Source organism: Macrosteles quadrilineatus, unplaced genomic scaffold (assembly GCF_028750875.1).
Source record: "Macrosteles quadrilineatus isolate MER2022 unplaced genomic scaffold, UCM_ALF_1.0 Scaffold_7__1_contigs__length_78375512, whole genome shotgun sequence".
In the NCBI taxonomy this organism is placed as follows: Eukaryota; Metazoa; Arthropoda; class Insecta; order Hemiptera; family Cicadellidae; genus Macrosteles; species Macrosteles quadrilineatus.
In genome coordinates, this window is record NW_026542600.1 from 26,526,932 (window position 1) to 26,548,384 (window position 21,453).

At 34.6% G+C, this 21,453-nt stretch overlaps 1 protein-coding gene across 3 annotated transcripts in view; it reads left to right on the top strand.

Moving 5' to 3' along the window:
- The window catches only part of LOC128998690 (plexin-B), an 82,578-nt gene that overhangs the window by 20,638 nt on the left and 40,487 nt on the right, over positions 1 to 21,453 (top strand). For all 3 annotated transcript variants that reach the window (XM_054424928.1, XM_054424929.1, XM_054424930.1), the window contains exons 6-15: positions 1,391 to 1,523; positions 3,694 to 4,059; positions 9,555 to 9,791; positions 11,010 to 11,267; positions 13,995 to 14,243; positions 15,719 to 15,916; positions 16,330 to 16,563; positions 17,805 to 18,089; positions 20,036 to 20,212; positions 20,706 to 20,949. In XM_054424928.1, the coding sequence (XP_054280903.1) occupies positions 1,391 to 1,523; positions 3,694 to 4,059; positions 9,555 to 9,791; positions 11,010 to 11,267; positions 13,995 to 14,243; positions 15,719 to 15,916; positions 16,330 to 16,563; positions 17,805 to 18,089; positions 20,036 to 20,212; positions 20,706 to 20,949 (2,381 nt within the window). The remainder of the gene's footprint in view (positions 1 to 1,390; positions 1,524 to 3,693; positions 4,060 to 9,554; positions 9,792 to 11,009; positions 11,268 to 13,994; positions 14,244 to 15,718; positions 15,917 to 16,329; positions 16,564 to 17,804; positions 18,090 to 20,035; positions 20,213 to 20,705; positions 20,950 to 21,453) is intronic.

Sequence of the window (21,453 nt, forward strand, 5' to 3'; positions counted from 1 at the left end):
GTATTGTTAATGTTGTAGGTGGCCTATTTGTTTTGTCATGACCAACGTACTCCATAAAAACTTATCTCAAAATTCTTTAATTTAAAATACATTAGTCTACTAATTGTCAAACTGAGCCATAATTATATCCAACTTGATTATGCTTGGGGATTAAAAATTTGTATATCATGTTTATTGTTTAGTACAATTGTATAATCTTGTATAAATCAATGGCTGCAGTATAATTAATTATATTTTAAACTTCTTTTTTATATATAAATAACTTGTTTTTAGCCTACACTCAACTCCTGATTAATAACAGGGATAAAGTAGGGTTGTGGCTTCCTGGATACGTAAAATCGTGGTTAATCTGCCAAATACTATTGAATAGGAAAGGGTATTAAAATACAAGACAGTTGTAAATTATGGTAATTACTAATTAACATATTTATATTGCATTAAAACATACCTAAATGTTGTATTAGACAGGAATCTCCCAATGAATAACACAAGTATTTGAACACAAAGACACAAGTAAATACAAAGAAACTACCATGAATTAATCTCTTTGAAATGAAATTAATTAAAATTAAAATTAAATTAAATGAAAATACTTTTTTATTGAGGTGAACATTAGGACCACATGGTCCTTTCTTACAGTTAACCTCTTATACACTAAATATAAACTAAACAATACGTTTTTATAACACTTAAAATTAAGTAAAAACTAAGGTGACAAATATTTGTCCCTAACATACGCATAAACACACACATTCACTCTTTGCCACACCTAGGCCTAACGCACGCCATCTAGCCAAGCCACAGCCATTCGATTGAGGTAGTCCTCTTTGAAAATAATCTGTAACAGTTTTCTGTTTTTTAATAGGAAAAAGGAAAAGGAATATTCTTAATCCTCCCAATTTTAATTGTAAAATAACTTATTTTATGGCATTGCGTAAAATGTATTTACTATATAAATAGCTTAGCTAGAAAACAACTTGAGGTTTGAGTTTTTTTCCAAGAGCTCAGGTTGGACTCGGCTCGATAAATAGTCTCAGGTTTACACACATTAACATTAAATGATTATGTCCTTAGTTTGATATTAAATTATAAGATAGTTTACCAAACACAACAAAATGTAAACAAATCTAAAACTTTTTAATCTACTTTTAATTCTACCTTATGTGTTATAAATGGCAAAACTCTATTGTGTTTTCAATTTTTATTTACTTTCTATCGATAGTAAATTTTATTTTAACCATAATTTTAGTAAATGCTTTATGGTCAATCACAACATATATAAGTTTTTTCTACTTATTGCCTTATACCAACTTTAATAATATATTTGACTTATTTTAATCGTACATAAACAGTGCAGTGCTCTAATGTAGGAAAGGAATGTGTTTTTCAGGTGTACAGTAAGAAGTGCTTGTCAGAAGGCCAGTCACAGCTCTCCTCGGTGGTTGTCTCTTGGCACAGGACAGCAATGCATTGATTTTGAGCAGATTCTACCCGACCGTATCCCAGTAACTCAGATGACCACGGTAAACCAGTTAACAGTTGATAGTTAGCCTACATTGTTTTATATGAAAATAGAATTTTGATTTTGGGGTTTGGGGCTTAATGTTTTTTGGTAATTCATTTCAGAGTATAGTACAGTGGAGTCCCGATAATCCGAACTTCGGTAATCCGAAAGTCCGCTTAATCCGAAACCAAAAAATATTTTTTTTTTACATTTTTTTATTTAACTTTTAACACAGTTAGCTGTACCTCCTCAAAGTATTCTGTAGCGGCCAGGCGAGATAGATTTTTTTTGTAGAGTAGGTATTTTATTAAATATTTCACCATTTTTGTTATTAACATTTTTCATTTTCGTCCCAGGTTCCAATCCCGCCAAATCACAAATGGATTTTATTAATAAGTGATAATGCTGCAGCCACTAGGTCTAGCCTTAAGTAATGTGAAAAACAATCCCAAGCTCCTGCCTAGCGTCCTAAGAAAGAAAACATTTTAAAAAATAAAATAAAAATTAATCCGAAATATTTGGTAATCCGAAATGGGTCCGGTCCCAACCATTTCGGACTAACGGGACTCTACTGTATGCCTAAAGACATGAATATAATTTGTTTGCTGAATTACAACTTTCACAAACCGATAATTTTACCATATAATTTTGTCCAAGGAAAGGCTCTAGGCCAAGATTGAGATTTGTAGAATAAGGGGACAGCATCTAGTTGGCTGTAGAAAAATTCCAGTTAAGTTATATAAGACAAAGAAAATACACAATATTTGATCCACTGAGGGATTATGTAGACAAAGAGAGTCTACTTTGTCTGCACATAAGCTGCTAGCCCTTAATTCTATTTAAAAATTTAGCTTCTTCTTTAACCAAACATAAGGTTGATAAATAACCTTTTTGAACATAAGGTTAAGGATTTTGTAAAAAAATATTTGAAGCCATATTTTCAAAAATAATATTATTTACTGATACTAAAGCGATGTGTCACCAAAAACAATGTAGCTATACATTTTATAATTTTTTTTAAATGTTCGTTAATAGCTCTTTATATATATCATATTGGTTTGGTGACAAGTAATCTTTCTACAGTAGTATGTCAAAGGTTTGATTTCTTTTCAACTGTTTACTGTGAATAGAATCAACCATTTTACAAATCTGATATTTTCACTCAGGCCCAAGGGGTAGTTGGGCCCCTGCCGACATTGATTTGAATCATAAAATGAAAATAGGAATTTTACGAGTTCGCATCTACAACATAAAAACGATAATGCTCGTTAATTGTGTTTACTTTTGATTGTTAATAAAATTACCCGTATTATATAGTAAGCCATAAATTAATTAAATATAGGTACAATAAGTTTAACTTTGACTTAGATAAACATTTATATTGCCAAGCGTACATTTTTAAAAGTAATAACATCATCAAAGTTCATTTTTAGGGTTACATCACTTTCTCTGTACACATGTTCATTAGGCGTAAATTAATTTAATGATGCTATAAGGACATTTTTGTAACGCTTTTTTACTGTCCCAAATTTTTTTGCCGCCCTCTTTCTAAAGTCATTGCCACTTTTTTTTTGCTCATTTCAGAGATAAAGGGTGTGATATTACAATGTAAAATAAAACTCGTGGAACGTAATTAAAGTCATAAGCAAAAAACACGGCAGTAGCTTTATTCACTAACCAATTATAATATGTTTCTCACCCGATTTGACAAAAGGAACTGACATTGGTGAGTAATGGAAAAATCTCACAAAAAATGAATAGCCTACAAATAAAGATAAGGCGGAACATAGAGTGATATAAATACCATTGACTATAGAGGTGTATAAACATCTGTGAGGAGGATTCTACTGACACGCAATTTAATATATCATCCAATTAGTGTCTGTTGCTTGCGCCCTTGGGCCATGGAACTGTTTTTTTCACTTCCAATCAAAATGTCAATTAGATAACAATTTTCTAACCCCTAGTTTTAGCTAATTTGCAAGCTTGTAGTGCATATAGCATGTAAGTGCTGGGACCCTTATTGAGCAATGATATTTATCTAAACAGCATGCGAGTAATAGTCAGTACATGTTGTACAATACTGGCTATGTTGCTTACTTCAAACATTGTATGTTTAATTCAAGATATTATTTATAATACATTTTTTTGCGGCTACGTGTTATTATACGGTTCTGTTTGATTTGTAGGTTCAGTTAACGATACGCACTCTGCCAGAGTTGCCGGCTGGAGCAAAGTACCGATGTGTGTTTGGAGGTGCCGAGCCAATAGATGCTGGAGTGACGGCACTCGGCCTGTCTTGCTCCACGCCTCCTGTCTCCTCTCGCCCCTCCATCCCCTCCGGCCAAGACCATGTTCTTGTCCCTCTCTCTGTGCGTTCCTCCGAGACCAACAAAGACTTTGTGTCCCGCAACTTTGCCTATTACGACTGTGCGATGCACACCAAGTGTTCTGACTGTGTTCAAGCTCAGTGGGCTTGCAACTGGTGTGTGTATGAGAACAAGTGCACACACAACACATCAACTTGCCAGCGGACAATCATCAGTGGGGAAAACGTAAGTTGTTTGTTCGCTGCTGTAATGGCTTAAACATTATCTGGTAGTATTTAAATTAGTTTTTATAGCATAATTAGTTTCACAATAAACAGCAAATATTAAATACAGTAAATGTAGGTATTCATTTTTTGTGTTGGTAATTTGTTCATGAGGAAAAAAATACATCACAAAATGAGTTAATTAAAGAGCCATTTTAAATACAGTTTGACGATTAAGTCTTAGGTAGTAGTTTACTATCACCAATAATGATTTGCCAAATTTGGTTGTGACATCTCTATTAGTTTTTAAGTTATAGAGTCGTCCTAAGACTTAATTCAATTGTTACCTTATCCACATAGGCTAGTACAGGTACGGTATTAGTTTTTGAAAACTTGATTAATATGTTTTGTCTGACTGAATTAAAATAAAATATCATACACTAATAATGTTTTTAAAAATTTTCTCTGTCTGTCTGTTTCAGGAGGTTAGTTTCAAAAAATTCAACCAGTATTTTGACATTTTTTTACTCTGAAAATTAGTGATGGGCGGATCCAAGAAAATGTCGGTACCGGATCCGGATCCGGATCTTGAAAAATGTGGATCCGGATATTCGGATCCGGATCCAGATACACACTGTCATAAGGGCTTGTTAAAAAACACGTAATTAACAGAATGCCAATTCAAATCATACTGTTTAAAATTAAATTGGTAAAGTTTAAAGGTTAATATATCTTATATATAGAGTAATCACCAGTTGAGCCCATAATCCCTCATTTTTTAGGGACACTAAAACTTTTCCAAATCTTAAAATAAAACTATTAGTTTGATGATATTAGTTGGGCAATGTCACAGTACTGTATGTTACCTACAACGTCAATAACCTGTATGGTTAGGCAATGCCACAGTACTGTATATTACGACGCCAATAACCTGTATGGATGGGCAATGTCACAGTACTGTATATTACGACGCCAATAACCTCTATGGTAGGGCAATGTCACAGTACTGTATATTACGACGTCATTAACTTCTATGGTTGGGCAATGTCACAGTACTATATATTACGACGTCAATAACCTGTATGGTTAGGCAATGTCACAGTACTGTATATTACGACGTCAATAACCTGTATGGTTGGGCAATGTCACAGTACTGTATATTACAACGTCAATAACTTCTATGGTTGGGCAATGTCACAGTACTATATATTAGGGGTCTGCGGGTCCCCGATTTTTTCGGGTCGGGTCGGGCCAGCGGAAGGCCCGAGAGACCGGGTCGGGTCAGAGATTTTTTCGGGCCAAGATCGGGTCGGGCCAAAAAAAAAAATTATTATTTTCAAAGTTATAATAAGTAATTTTCAAAGAAACACTCTTATATATATCATTACAGAGGAATTAAAACGTTAAAATTATAATTAAATATTAAGTTTGCTCACGTTTAAGAACAAAGACACAACAGAGCAAATGCCGTACTGTCACTAGCCAGAGCCAGTCGTCTACTGACAAAACAAAAGCCGTGACGCAACAGTGCAAAGAAAACAAAGTCAAAAGAAAGACTATTTATCCAGAGGTACCAGTTTAATTATTTATTGTTTATTCCATACCTAGTTTAAAATATATTTTAGTATTTTATTTACATAATAAATTATAAACAAAAGAAATATCTGATATAGTGTACAGATCTGTATCTTGTTCTTTTATTTTCCTGTGTCCTTTTTGTCATTCAGTAACAAAACAAAACAACACTTCTGATCGTCTGGTTCGGCATTGTATGGTCACCATTTAATTTTTTTTTAAGTATCAAGTATCAGCAAGTCTACAAAGAGGTTAGGCCTAAATATTTTAAAATTTTATGAAAGTTTTTATCAGTAAAATTATTTTTTTCTTAAGTTAGATTGAGTTTCAAAAAAGATATTTCTAAGATCCAATACAATATTTACAAGACACAAACTACCATGAATTAATTTCTTTGGAAATTATCTGTAACAGTTTTATATTTTTGAATAAAGAAAATATATCTTTTTCCTTTTTGTCTCTACTTCCTTGTCTTGTTACTTGCATTTTGTCAGCAATTGGAACAATCGGGTGGTGTAATAGGGGTGGGGGAGGGGGAGGGTCTATGACCTTGAGTGTCCCCGGGCCTGGCTCTGGTTGTGTAAGAGGGGCGGGGAGGGGAGGGGGAGGGTCTGTAACCTTGAGTGTCCCCGGGCCTGGCTGTGAGAGTGGTTCATGGTTTTTTGTTTACATTCTACTACCCTTCCCCCTTCCTTCCGAGAAAAAGACCCTACAGTTTCAAAAACATCGACTTACAGTATAAAAACATTGAGTTGTGTTGCTAATTAGGACACTATAATGTCTCTGCTGTCTGCTTATGTTGCCAAATTAGCATTTAACTTTCTTTTCTCTTGATTTAATATAATTTTCTATATATTAAGAGTTCCTTTTCAGGTACCTAATTATTGTGATATTGTTTGACTTGAGTTTATGGATTTTTAATTCTTTTCATTTATTAGCTAAAATCAGTTGTTTTAGGATTTTAATCTCTTGCAATACCGTAGGTCTTTAACTGTGTATGACATGATATATGCAATTTTTACAGTCTTTACTATAACTAACTAAACTATACCATAAACAATGTATGTGTGTTATTTACTGTTTTAGAGTTTTTAAAGTGAATTAGTTTACTCACAATCTTTTCTTCAATGAGTTCTCCACTTGTCATGTTGCTTAGTCTATTACTATTTTAGGCCCTATAAAAAATAATTCCTATGTAAAGCTGTAGGCCTAGTAATGCCAATAATAAATAATTCTTTATTTATGATGATGTAACTAATAATGCTATTGTAAGTGTGAGGTTTTTATACTTAGGAGGTTAGGAGGCAGGGAATGAATGATTCATATTGCATGGTGGAAACATAGAATTTTTATTTTCTTCTTGCTTGCAGTCTTTAAGCCAGTCCACAGGCCCTAAACTTGAGATAAGGTTAATTGATTTGTTTATGATCCTTTTATATTAAGTTCCATTACAAACTTGTTGTAATATAGCTGTTTAGATATTTCAACAGTTATGAAAATGGGAAAGAATGGCTTGATAAAAAAAAATATTTTCTTCTTTCTTGCAGTTGAGGCAACTCCTAAGCTGTAAATAAGTTATGAACATGAAATAATATACATAAATACAATCGTTTTTCATATGTTATTTTTAAGTAATATTATAAACACAGATAGGAGTTAAAAAAAGAAAAAAATCTGGTAATTAATAATTTTTGGCCCGACCCGATTTTGGCCCGAAACCCGAGGACCAAAATTATCGGCCCGACCCGACCCGACCCGAACCAAAAAAGTCTGACCCGCAGACCCCTACTATATATTACGACGTCAATAACCTGTATGGTTAGGCAATGTCACAGTACTATATATTACGACGTCAATAACCTGTATGGTTAGGCAATGTCACAGTACTGTATATTACGACGTCAATAACCTGTATGGTTGGGCAATGTCACAGTACTGTATATTACAACGTCAATAACTTCTATGGTTGGGCAATGTCACAGTACTATATATTACGACGTCAATAACCTGTATGGTTAGGCAATGTCACAGTACTGTATATTACGACGTCAATAACCTGTATGGTTGGGCAATGTCACAGTACTGTATATTACGACGTCAATAACCTGTATGGTTAGGCAATGTCACAGTACTTTATATTACGATGTCAATAACCTCCATGGTTGGGCAATGTCACAGTACTGTATATTACGACGTCAATAACCTGTATGGTTAGGCAATGTCACAGTACTTTATATTACGACGTCAATAACCTCTATGGTAGGGCAATGTCACAGTACTGTATATTACGACGTCAATAACCTGTATGGTTGGGCAATGTCACAGTACTGTATATTAAGACGTCAATAACTTCTATGGTTGGGCAATGTCACAGTACTATATATTACGACGTCAATAACCTGTATGGTTAGGCAATGTCACAGTACTGTATATTACGACGTCAATAACCTGTATGGTTAAGCAATGTCACAGTACTTTATATTACGATGTCAATAACCTCTATGGTTGGGCAATGTCACAGAACTGTATATTACGACGTCATGTCACAGTACTGTATATTACGACGTCAATAACCTGTATGGTTAGGCAATGTCACAGTACTTTATATTACGATGTCAATAACCTCTATGGTTGGGCAATGTCACAGTACTGTATATTACGACGTCAATAACCTGTATGGTTGGGCAATGTCACAGTACTGTATATAACGACCTAATGGTTAGTCAATGTTACAGTATATGCCTCATAATTCTATTCTAAAAAAATATATTCTCAAATCCCAATCTTTTCTTAAGATTCGGTTGATTCGACACATCCCTAGTCGTAATATACAGTACTGTGACATTGCCTAACCCTAACCATACAGGTTATTGACGTCGTAATATACAGTACTGTGACATTACCCAACCATAGAGGTTATTGACGTTGTAATATACAGTACTGTGACATCGCCCAACCATAGAGGTTATTGACGTCGTAATATACAGTACTGTGACATTGCACAACCATACAGGTTATTGACGTCGTAATATACAGTACTGTGACATTGCCCAACCATACAGGTTATTGACGTCGTAATATACAGTACTGTGACATTGCACAACTATAGAGGTTATTGACATCGTAATATACAGTACTGTGACATTGCCTAACCATACAGGTTATTGACGTCGTAATATACAGTACTGTGACATTGCCCAACCATACAGGTTATTGACGTCGTAATATACAGTACTGTGACATTACCCAACCATAGAGGTTATTGACGTCGTAATATACAGTACTGTGACATTGCCCAACCATACAGGTTATTGGCGTCGTAATATACAGTACTGTGAAATTGCCTAACCATAGAGGTTATTGACGTCGTAATTATACAGTACTGTGACATTGCACAACCATACAGGTTATTGACGTCGTAATATACAGTACTGTGACATTGCCCAACCATAGAGGTTATTGACGTCGTAATATACAATACTGTGACATTGCCTAACCATACAGGTTATTGATGTCGTAATATACAGCACTGTGTCATTGAGTAAATAATCGGGGGAAAATCGGTCTTTTACATGGATACAGATAGCTTTGTGTTAGTAGAAAAATTGGGGAAAATCGGAAAAAATCGGATCCATCAAAACCGGATCCAGCCCAAGATCCGGAATTGTTTGGATCTGATCCGGTGCCGGTTCTAGCTCGGATCCGACGGATCCGGTAGTCCGATATCCGGATCCGACCATCACTACTGAAAATATGCTGCTGCTTTAGGCCTATAGCTGTTCTCAAAATTTTTTTTTTTAATACAAAACCAGTAGACAATCTTACTTGAAACCATTCTAAACAGCCTTCTTTGTGAGTTTGAATAATGTTTTCCATGCAAAGGAATAACATGATTTCTCAGTATTTTATTACGTATATAAAATTTATGTATAATTTTTTCAGAACCCGACCCAGCTGACCAATCACGGTGTGAATTCCTGCCCACGGTTCCGACATCCAAAGCAAAAGATTCTGCTTCCCAACAGTGTTCCTAAGGAGATTGTTCTGGAGGTTGAGAATCTGCCTCATCCTCAGCCTGGACACACAGGTTTCCAGTGTATTGTCACCATAGAGGGGGCCAAGATGATGGTGCCTGCTCGAGTAGAGGCCAACCAGTTTATTGTCTGTGATAAAACCATGGTAGGTCATCAAACTTAATTGTATTTGTTTACAAAAGTTTTGGAAAAATTTTGTTTTAAAGCTGTGGCTCCCACAGTGTGTGTATGGAAATCCGTGAGCATTTCTCTATTCATCGCACAATATAGTTTCATTTACCAAGATTATTTTTCTCTATACTAAGTACCGGTTTGGAAAATGACTGATGGCAAAGCTTAAGGCAAACTTTTGTTTGATTTTCTATGACAAAAGAAGAAATTCACAAACATTATTTTGCTAGCTGTGAACTGTTCATAGAAAGACTGCTGTTTCAAGGTTAATTATTTATTTTTCCAACATATTTTTTATACAAAAGAACCAAGATTTTATAGCCCTCTTACTTCTTGCTCTTTGGCTGTTCCAATAGTAATTTTCAGCTAAATCTAATTATTGATGAAATCTTAATTTAACGATCTGTAAATATGAATTAACACCTGACCCGTTTTTAGTTTTCACTATTTTCTAATTTACAGAATTTTTTTACTAATTTATAAATGGATAATGAGTTATTAAAATTACCAACAACTCTAGTCCTACAAGTTTGGCAGTTTTTCCTTTGATTAAGGAACATTCACACAGTACATGTATTATTAGTTAAAACTGAAATAAAAATATTAATAAAGGAGTATAAAAGTACTAATTTTTAAACTCCACCTCACTAGTTAAATATGTGAGGACATAATAGGTACATGTTAGACATAAATTCTTTGGTTACTTAAGTTTTTTGGCTAAAATAGAGAGTACCGGTAACAAAACTTGTGAATGCTATTAAATAATTTTAGAGCCTTTACACATAACAGGTAAAAGGCCAAGTCAAAGAAATGTAGTTCTTGTTGATAGAATCTTTTCACGTTAGACATAAATACTTTGGTTACCTATGTTTTTTGGCTAAAATAGAGAGTACCGCTAACAAAACTTGTGAATGCTATTAAATAATTTTATAGCCGTTACACATAACAGGTAAAAGGCCAAGTCAAAGAAATGTAGCTCTTGTTGATAGAAGTTTTTCACAGTTGCTTAACTCAACTAAGTAACAAGGATTTTCCAACTAGTAAATCTTTATTTTCTGCTAAAAATTTTCAGAAAGATTCTTAAGGGACGCTGGCCAGGTTGTTCCTTGACCTTTTAACAACCTTTTAAGAACACTAAAAGAATACTTTAGCTAAAATATCATGGATTGCTAATGCTATTTCTATTTAACAGTACTCTTACGAAGCCAACACGGGGGAGTACGATGCCAGCATCAGCATGGTGTGGAACCGCAACCATCACGTGGACACTGTGACAGTGACGTTGTACAAGTGTGACATCCTCGGGTCTCATAGAGAACACCCTGACTGCTCGTTGTGTGTCACTCGTCACTCCAAGTACCACTGTACGTGGTGCGCTAACACTTGCAGCTATAGCGACACCTGTCAACAGATACCTGCCACTGAATGTCCTCGGCCCCGCATAGATATGGTATGTTTAAAATAGCACTCGAATATACAGGTGTTACTAAATGATTCTTGGGGTTTTAACACTCTACGATCATGCTGAAGGTTCATCACAAACCATACACAAATAGAATATACGCGCACAAAAAAAAGAAACAAAAGCTGTGCCAAATGATAATTCTGATCGTGGACGCATGGTTTTGCCAGTATATGGTTAGTCATGATTAGTTTAATTTCACTGTACCCAGTAGTGACAGACTGTGATTTATACCTTTGGGGGTTCATTAAAACACAGTTTGTATGTGCCTCCACTAGTTAGTATGAACTTCCTGTACGTTAACAGCTTGATTTGTGCTTGAATTGGTGCCCACGTCCAACACTTGTAAGTCTTAGGACAAAACTATTCGAGTTCCTCTTTAATTTGATTAGCAAGTGTAAGTTTAATGTAAAGCTCTAAAACCCCAATATTTGTTTGTAAACACCTGGTATTAGTAGATAAAACTGTATTCCCTAAATATATATAGCCTTAATTTATCAGATATCAGTTGGGCAAGATATAAATGGTGCAACTTTTGCTATCTTTTCCTTTTGGCTTCTAATATTTCTAAAGCATATTTTTTACTCCTTAAGCCAAAATACTGCATGGATAAGGTGCATAATTTTTCTTATGTTCAACCAAAACTAACAAATTTCAGAATGACATTTCTTCCCTCATACAGAGGTATTTTTTCTATATTTTTCTAAAGTGTGTTTAAGATTTTAAAGTTTTTTAGCTGTTAATATTTCACATAAGGGAAATCATTCTCTTTTGATGTATGTTGTATGACCAGTTGGTAGGTCATGTTAGTTTTATTATAGAAAATTAAAAGTTATGATTAGTATTGCTTGAACAGGTATAGTTTGCAAGTTTTGATTGTGATGTTTGTGGATATGTAAACTCGCCCACTTAACTTCACTTTTTGACATAAATGTGGCGTAAAAAAAAAAAAAATGTGTTTAATAACCACTTTGCAAGAGCTTAGTAAATAGTAATGTTGAAGTAGGTATTGATATTTTTTACTACTGGTACAGTTGATTGTGTTATTATAAACAAGATAAGTTACACTTAATTATAGACTATAAAACTTTAAAACAACTTGGAATTCACTTCTGTTTCATTAATGTTGGTCATCAGCTTTCAATAAAAAAAAATGCTTATCTGTATGTTGATCTAACCATAATATCTTATCTATCAGTTGTCCACGGCACTAAATCCTTAGGTGTTCAGGATTTCACCAATGTTTGGATTTTGTTGTAACAGAGTAGGCCTACTTTACATTTTAGATTAGCTCAAAAACCGTCTTGTAGAACTTTGGCTTTGATTAGCATTGGTTTGGCTTGTGAAATTTTGCTAAGACCAGCCTTAGTAAGCATAGTTATCCTCTAAAAAAATATTGACATCTGTTAACCTTTTTTTACACATATTTGCTCAACTAATTTGTTTGCTAAATTGTGCATCTTTAATCTTTGGTGTAGGCTATTGAGAATCTATCAAAAATGATTGTGTACTTTAGTTTCCATGTCATAATTTTTCCCACAATGTTGTTAAGAGGGTTCCACCCTCCGGCTGTTTACCAGGTAAACATGGTCCTACAAAAAAGAACCTCCTGGCATTATTAACATGTTAATCGAGTTTAAATAAACTGTAAAATATTCTCAAGGATCCAAACTATGCACTGGCTGAACTGGAACTTCGTAATTGTTTCTTTAAGTATTTACAAAATCATTTTGAAAATCCGTAAATTAGTATTTTTCAGATGCGATTTTAACTTCTAAATAATAGTTAAAAATTATTTTTTCTCAACCCACTGCAAACTCTGATATGTTGAGAGCTTGTGCCGTAGGCATCTTCAGGAACATTAGCATGTTTAGCCGCCATCTTGAATTGACCGGGTTACCCTCTTAAATATTGTTAGATAATATACTTTATCAGAATACGACATAATGGTGTAATTGTTGGTATACTTGGTATTGATTTCATCAAAACTTTCAATTGAGAGCTGAGCGATAAACGGTTAACAAATCAGAGATTAATTAAAAATAGATTTATTAATAAGCAAAAGTGTGTGCCGTAACTCGTAAGTAAATGCTTGGTTGGGCTGTCTGTGTTACATATACTCCTTACATACAATACATATACTCCTTACATTGTTTACATACATGTACTCCTTGTCATACATGTACTCCTTACATTGTACATTGTTACATTAGTTGTACATATACTCCTTGGAATTGTTTCCACTTCAGTTGTGTCTGCCGCTTGCATGACCAGTACCATTGGCCACTTTTCTGTGTTTAACAACTTGGCTACTTGTTCACACCAGCTCAGCATTATTTTAGTTTAAAATCGGCTCATTGTGTATCACCACCTAGGAGACGCTAAAACCAACAACATTTTTAAAAACACATTTTTGCCAATGCTATTGTTCTTTTGAGTGTTTTTAGAGTTCAAGGTTGGCCAATGCCACTGAAATTAAATTTATCCAAGCTGCAGTCAAATTGTCCATGGCAAATACAGTTGTTCACCTGACAAATTCTAAAAATAGTCTTCCTGATTTTGAGGGATTGCTTAATATGCACTACTAGGAACATCTATGACCAATGATGCATGCAAATAAATCCTTAATATTATTACATATTAGTTTTGCAAATCTCCAATGTTAGTTTTGTACTCAAAAAGTATAGACTAACCGAATCATTCTAATTACTTTAGATAAAACCGCTGAGTGGCCCAGTTGAAGGGGGGACCTTTGTCACTATTGAGGGAAGCAACCTCGGACTGAAGGAGGAGGATGTTAGAGGAAAAATCCACATCGGAGATACTCCTTGTACTCTGGTGGAGTACGAAGTGTCAGTCAAGATAACCTGTCAGACAGGGCCCTCTGATGTGGAGAAAGAAGCCTCTGTCATCATAGGAAACCAGGCTGGCTTTACTGAGTCATCTGTCCACTTTAGTTATAAGGTAAACTTGATACATATCAGGAAAAGAATCTATATTACTGTTTCTTTACCATGAGGGTCAGATACTCGGTATACAATCCACTGACAATGGCTATTTGTGTATTAAGAGCACAAAGTACGTTATTGCTTTAGTTAAGTGCGGCCATACATTTCGAGAGCAGCAATGACTTTTTGTGCTCATAATACACACAAAAATTTTCCTATCACCATAATTAACTTGTCATAACATAGAGATTAACTTTTAGTCCTATATTAAATGTCATTTAGGTTATGTTCTTTTTTTAGGTTGTTATTTACTAACCGGATGTTAGTGTTTTACAAAAATGCCAGTGAAGTCAGCTGATTATTCATTAGCAAGCGGGAATAGTCATTCTCACTCGCAAACGCAAGCGAGAATGAACAGAGTGGAAATGAGCTATTTTGTGTACTGTTTACAGGTGTTACAATTGGATCTTTTCATGCAGTGGTAGAATATAGCTTTTTGTGTATTAAGAGCGCAAAGTACGTCACTGCCGCTTGAGAACTGTAGATAGCCTCAAGAAGATTTAGCTGAGCTCACTTTGAGAGCGACAATGACTGTGCTTGTAATACATACAAGATTTTTCCTACCACCATAAATAACTTGTAATAACACACAGAGTAAATTTTTAGATGTTTATTAAATGTCATTTAGGTTATGTTTGCTTTTTTAAAGTTATCTAATGTTATTTAATAATATATTTGTTCTTACCGTCTATGCAATTAGGGGGGATAGTGCACTCGGTAGTCAGTTTTTAAGCCGTGCTTGTGCTCTAAATGTTTTAGTATATTATCGGATGTCCGTCCTGTTTTTATATGTTTAATATGTATTCAACCCCTGACGCAATGCAAATGAAGACTTTTCGTAGTGTAACAACAAGACAAGATTAGTGTACCACTACACACCTGAAGTTGGGAGCTATCTCCGAAACGGCCGTAATGCAATATCACCCCTGATTGCGTAGACAGTAAGAACAAAATATATTAATATTTCTCATGCAATCCACCACACTCAAGAATTATGTAATGTAATTTCTTACCGGTTGTTAACTAACGTACCGGATCCACCGCTGTGGTGGGTCCAGAAACGCTATCTGTATGTCAGTTTCACTCTAGAGCGGCAAATAGTCTATTTTGCGTACTGGTAACAGGTATGGCAATTTGATCATTTCCATGCAGTGTAGGGAAAAACTATTTTCTGTGTGGTCAAATAACAGATTTTACATCCAAATTTTTTCTTTGCTAGTCACAAATAACTTCTATTACAAATATTTTATTTTATCTGGATCAAAGAGTACATTGGTTTATGTAGGTCCCTATCCCTAAGGACTAGACTATTGTAGGAACGTCTGATTTACTTAGGTATCAGAATCCTTATTGAGCGAGTTAATAATTCAGACTGATTATATGATTTAAAGTATTATTGTTTGTATGACCTGGACACTTTGTTGTGTGTAGAATGTACAAGTGGAGGGAGTATCCCCGGTGGTCGGGCCACAGAGTGGAGGTACACAGTTGGCTCTCACTGGTCAATTCCTCAACATTGGCAGCAGAGTGACCGTCTACTTGGACGAGCTGCCTTGTCACGTCAATGCCACACAGGCCTCCAGTACAAGACTCACCTGCATCACTTCCCGCTCTCCCAACCTCCGCAAGGTGACCTCAGACTGCCTATATTTCCTTTGCCCTTTTTTTTTGTTACCCTTATCTCAGTCTATCAGTCTTAAGCTCTTGCTGAATCTCAAGTGTCCGTAGTTTATTAATTGTAACCATTACAGATTTACAGATATACAGTAGTTCACTTTTTTACGTTTAAATCACTCTAAAGCTTTGATTGACATGTTCCATTCATAAACTTTCACTGTTCGTTGAAGGGAAAATGCCAAAAGGGCGCCTAAGTGGCTGCCAACCTTAGAAGAAAAAAAATTCTCCAGGGTTTTAACTGATATTTAATTTCTCAACTATATATTAAAATAATATCTTTGTTGTCCATGCTAATCATATATATAAATAATTTCTTTATTTTCCTTGTAAAATTAACTATGTTACACTATTTTTCTCCATTACAGATAAATTCCTTAGTTCTCTCCATCGACGGAGCCAACAGAACTCTGAGCGCCAGGGATGGACAAAATGCTCCATTCACTTACATGCAAGACCCTAAAGTTATGGAGATAAAACCACTCAAGAGTTTTGTATCCGGTGGTAGAATGATCACAGTGCACGGCACAAACCTCGATACTATTCAGAAACCGGAGATGGTTGTTTATACAGACTCAAGCCTCAACCCCATCAATAAATCTGTAAGTTTATATTGTTGTCTTTCATATTTTTAATAAGCAATAGGCTACTAGAAAATTTATATAGTTTTTTAAACTAGTTCCGGACTCATCTACATCCTCTTTTTGTTTGTTTCTCTGTAAGCAGTGTGTGTTTAAGTAATTTAACGCTTCTAGTCGTCCTTGAAACACTGACTTTTATTTAGTCAGGCAATAATAGTTTAATGTCATCCATGTATTTTGTATGTATTTAATGGTGTTTTTAGCTTGGGCAAACTATAAATAGTATGTTTAATAGTGGTTTGTCAAATCCAAATCATGAATCCACTGAATCTCTTGAAGGTATTCGAATTTGAGAATCGAATCTCATATTTAGTAACACCCATTTATTTGCCTACGCTATCACAACTTCAGCATTTGTTTAATTTAAGCTGAATTTGGATGTTGGAGGTATAAATATTTAGAACATATCAAATTTATGTTTTTGTTTTTAGCCTGGATCTGAATAGTTAAGGATTTTTGGGACAGAATCTCACTATCTTGTTGTTGTGGGAGATGATCCAGATAATTAATAACTTTTTTTTAATCATGATGTCCACTCAACCACGGTAGATGATCAGAATTTTGCTGCGAACAAAACAACAACACTGTCACCTAAATTAATCAACAACAATGTCAGCAAACAATGATCAAGCATGACCCTGGGAGATGTTCGTGGTTTTACCACGATCGTGGGAGACAATGATGATGTCCACACCACTGTGGGAGATATTTTACCGTGATCGCGAGAGACGATATAGTAGGCTATCCCCTTGATTTTGGCTTGATGGAAAATCTCAGGCTGGCACACGCCTCAACTTTCAAGAACATTTATTATTTTTATATTTTAAAATTATCTTCATTTACCTTGAATATGGTATTCATTTCATGTATTTAGAAGGGTTTCCACTTAAGCTGGCTGGTTAGGATTTTTTATTAATTGTGTCTTTAGTTGAAAAACACCTATCCCACAAAAATATTAGGAGGACTTATAGGGTTTGGTGTAGTATAATCAATTCAATCTAAAGATTTGGCAAAACTAAAAAAATTGTATCGGTGTTGAGAATCAAAACATTTTTGGTATCGACCCAAATATTCATTTATTTTCAAACTTAATATTTTCACTAGTAAAAAATATTTGTTTTAGCACTTCAAGCTATTGGAATCGGAACTGAACCAATGAGATTGAGCTACAGACTAATCCTATGTTTATTTATTTTTTGTAGGAATGCTTTGTTCTAAACCCTGCCCAGATGGAATGCCCCTCTCCAGCTGTTAACAAAGAGTTTACTAAAGGAATGCGCCGAGCCGAGCGTTCACTACCAAACAAGTTTCACGAGAACCATTTGTCACTTAAAATCGGATTCATTATGGACCATGTTGAAGCTGTAAGTGACTTAGAAAAACACTTCAAAAACCTCCGGCCACATCTGCTGTACTTGGAAGATCCGAAGTTCTTTGAGTTCCCGAATGATATAAAACTGTACAAGGGAGACACACTGGTAATCGAGGTAAGCATTTGAGCCAGATAAGATTCAAATTTAATTAAAGAATTTTTTACAAGTATAGGCAAATTTAATTTTGAGTATATTGAGTATAAGTCTCCTACACTTCTTTCATAAATGATTTTACGCCACACTACATTATTTTGACGAACTTCCCACGCAAGGATTTAGTCCAGAAAACAGCTGTTTGCCACCAGCTTATTCAAATGGGGTTTCATTGCGTACTACTGTACTGTAATGAGTTTTACCGGACACCAATCAGCTGATTATACTGTATTTAGGTGGCAATGAGTGGTTATAAACAAAAACATAACCTCTCTTAGATGTTATATTTTTAGTCCTTTAGTTGGTAGAAATATATAAGGATCTGTACAGATTTAGTAGTATGGCGTAAACTGTCGTACGTAACTCGTCCAAATTGTGTGTACTGGACTTGTATGGTAATCCCGACTCGCACGAGAACAACCACACTCGTCCGGTAAACACTTATTTTCAGGACTAGTAACTTAATATACTATTTGAAGCACAATGCCACTTGTTGGTGGTCTTCAATAAACCACCTTTGTATAAAAATCAAACAGCAGTGTTTGAATGTTGGGTATTGAATTACATGTATTTACTGTTAATTAGGCATCTGCGGTGCACCGAAAAAGTCTGTATGGTACGTTCTGGTTTAATTACCGTCGTCGGTTCGGTACAGCATTTTATGCAGTACAAATTTGGTTCGGTACAGCCTATTATAATATTAATTACTTATTGAGCTAGCAAATTTAATACCTGTAACTATCAGAATTACATAGACAAAATATAAGATTTGAGATTTAAAATAAATAATACACTACAAAAACCACAAGCGTTTGCATTAGTTTTGTTTTTCCTTATGCAAGTCTATTTGGTCTCAAATTATGTCATTGTCATGTTCTGTATCTTGTCTTATATTGTTGGATGTGGCTGTTCAGGTTTTAAATGTATTTTGTTTCCTATATTTTTTTATTGTGATGTAAGTACTTTATGAGACTTTAATAGTGACTTTGCTACCCTCATTGTTAAAATCGTTGTTTTACACTCAATTTATATAGACCCCCCTAAATAATTAGTCTAGGCCTGGGTCTTATGATTCTTTGGAAGAGCGTTAAAATATACTATGAAAATTGAATTAAGCCTAAGATAAACTTATGACTGATATGTGTCGATGTTAACTTTGCAAATGAAAAGAAAATATTCTTACTCTGGGCCAATCCAATTTTTAGTTTCAGAAAAAGCTTTGCAAGAGTTGTATCCATCTTATAATTATTTTTGAAGCTGATAAAAAAGATGCTCTTTACAATTACTTCATCATAACCCCCAGTTTTTCATTGTCGTCTGTTGAATGTGAATATCTGGCAACTACACTGTCTTCGTACAGAATGCATTGATATGTTTTTAAAAGTTTAAAAAACATTTACCATAGATATTGTGTTGGTTGGAAATAATTTACCAGTTGAGTGAAATTATCTTGTCAAATTGTTACTTGAAACATGTTTATTCCTAAAAATTCTAAATTCTTTACCTAATTTTAAATCCACTTTATCATGGCTATTCAGAGTATCTCAGAGTAAAATAGGTAAAGCCTTTTATCTTAACTGTGTTTCTTTCTTGACACAATCCTCTTAGGAGTAAAAGGTTTTAATAATGTGTGGCACAGTAATTGTTGTTAATAAAACATGAGGTAGGTTACTAACCATTTTCATAGTAATGTCAATGTATTAAAATTTAAAATAATGGTTTAAATACAACTCTGAGAAGAAAACCGCAAAAATTCTGGTAGCTGCGTACCGTACCAATTTTGTACCAAGAACCAAGTAACAAAATATTATACCGTACCGAACTGTACGACCTTTAATTTTCTGTACTGCAGACCTCGACTATTGATCTATATGCAATTTAAAATATGAAATTCTGTTTGATTCCAGGGAGAAAATTTGAACTTGGCCAGTGACGAGTCAGATGTGAATGTAACTATAGGAACCTTAGCTTGTAACGTGACATCATTGGCATCAACACAACTCGTGTGTTCACCTCCAGAAAGTCAACCTCAGCCTACCGATGAATTGGGAGTCAAAACTGACACAGGACTTCCCTTAGTTGTGGTAAATATCTCAATAAGACTTAGAGTATCCATCTGAAATTTTGTTTTTAAGTTTAAATATTTTATATTTTAGGTGTCTTTTTGATTATTAGTGTATTTGATATATTATATTCTGTGACCTTTGTTCTCATTTTTGTAGCTTAATGCTGCAATCGTCATGGTCGACCACTAAGTTAAATTATTATTTTTGAGTCTTCTTTGACCTTAGTCAAGGAGAAATTTCGTAGGTAAGATATTTTGGTCTTGGAACTTGAACATGAAGATTTGCCACTTTTAAAATGTCATAAAAACCAGATGGATCCACCATTAACGAGTTTTTAAGATGTGAAGATGATACTTAGATGATAATTCTAACCTTATAGATACATATTGATTATACGAGTGGTGATCCCTAAACAAGACCATTTTATATTACTATAGATAGAGTTTTATCTGAAGACTAAGATTTTAAATTAAATCTTTAGGCAACAGTTTAAATGAAGTGAATGTTTCAGGTTCGAGTTGGCAAGTTCTTGAGGTTCCCAATTGGCTATCTTCGCTATGAAATGATCCGTCCATACGCCATTCCTCCAGAAGCCATAGCTGGGATTGCCACGGGAACAATCAGTCTGCTGCTTTTGTTTGTCATCGTACTGGTTGTCTATCGTAGGAAGTCCACTCAAGCGGAGCGGGAATACAAGAGAATTCAGATTCAGATGGACACACTTGAAAGTAACGTGCGTTCTGAGTGTAAAATGGGTAAGTTTAGATCACAGTATCCAAAACATTTAGAATGTAAAAATTGGCTTTCAACATAATATTATTGATAAATAGTTTTGTGTTCATATTTTGATGCTTTAATTTTCCTTCAACAATATACTCTGCTTCTTCAAGCGAGACGCATATGGAATCCATAGTAGCTTTCCGTCATTAGCTGGAGATAGCTGCCATACAAAAATGTCCATACTTAAATGAAGCATCTTAAGTGGTTAGCCTGAGTCTCTAGCTGACGACGCGATTGATTGGCGCCAAAAACCACTTTGGATTCTAACAGCATCGGCCGCGAAATCCCACGAAAGAAAATGATATCCGTACACTTTAAACTCATGTGTTTATGAATTTTTAAATAATTGTTTCTTTTCTTATTTTGGTTATCAGGTCTCATTTAGATCATGTTAATCTTTCCATAATTAAGCACCTTTTATTAATTTATCCTACGCCTCTTACTTGAATTTATTTCATATTAAACTTAAGCAAAATACT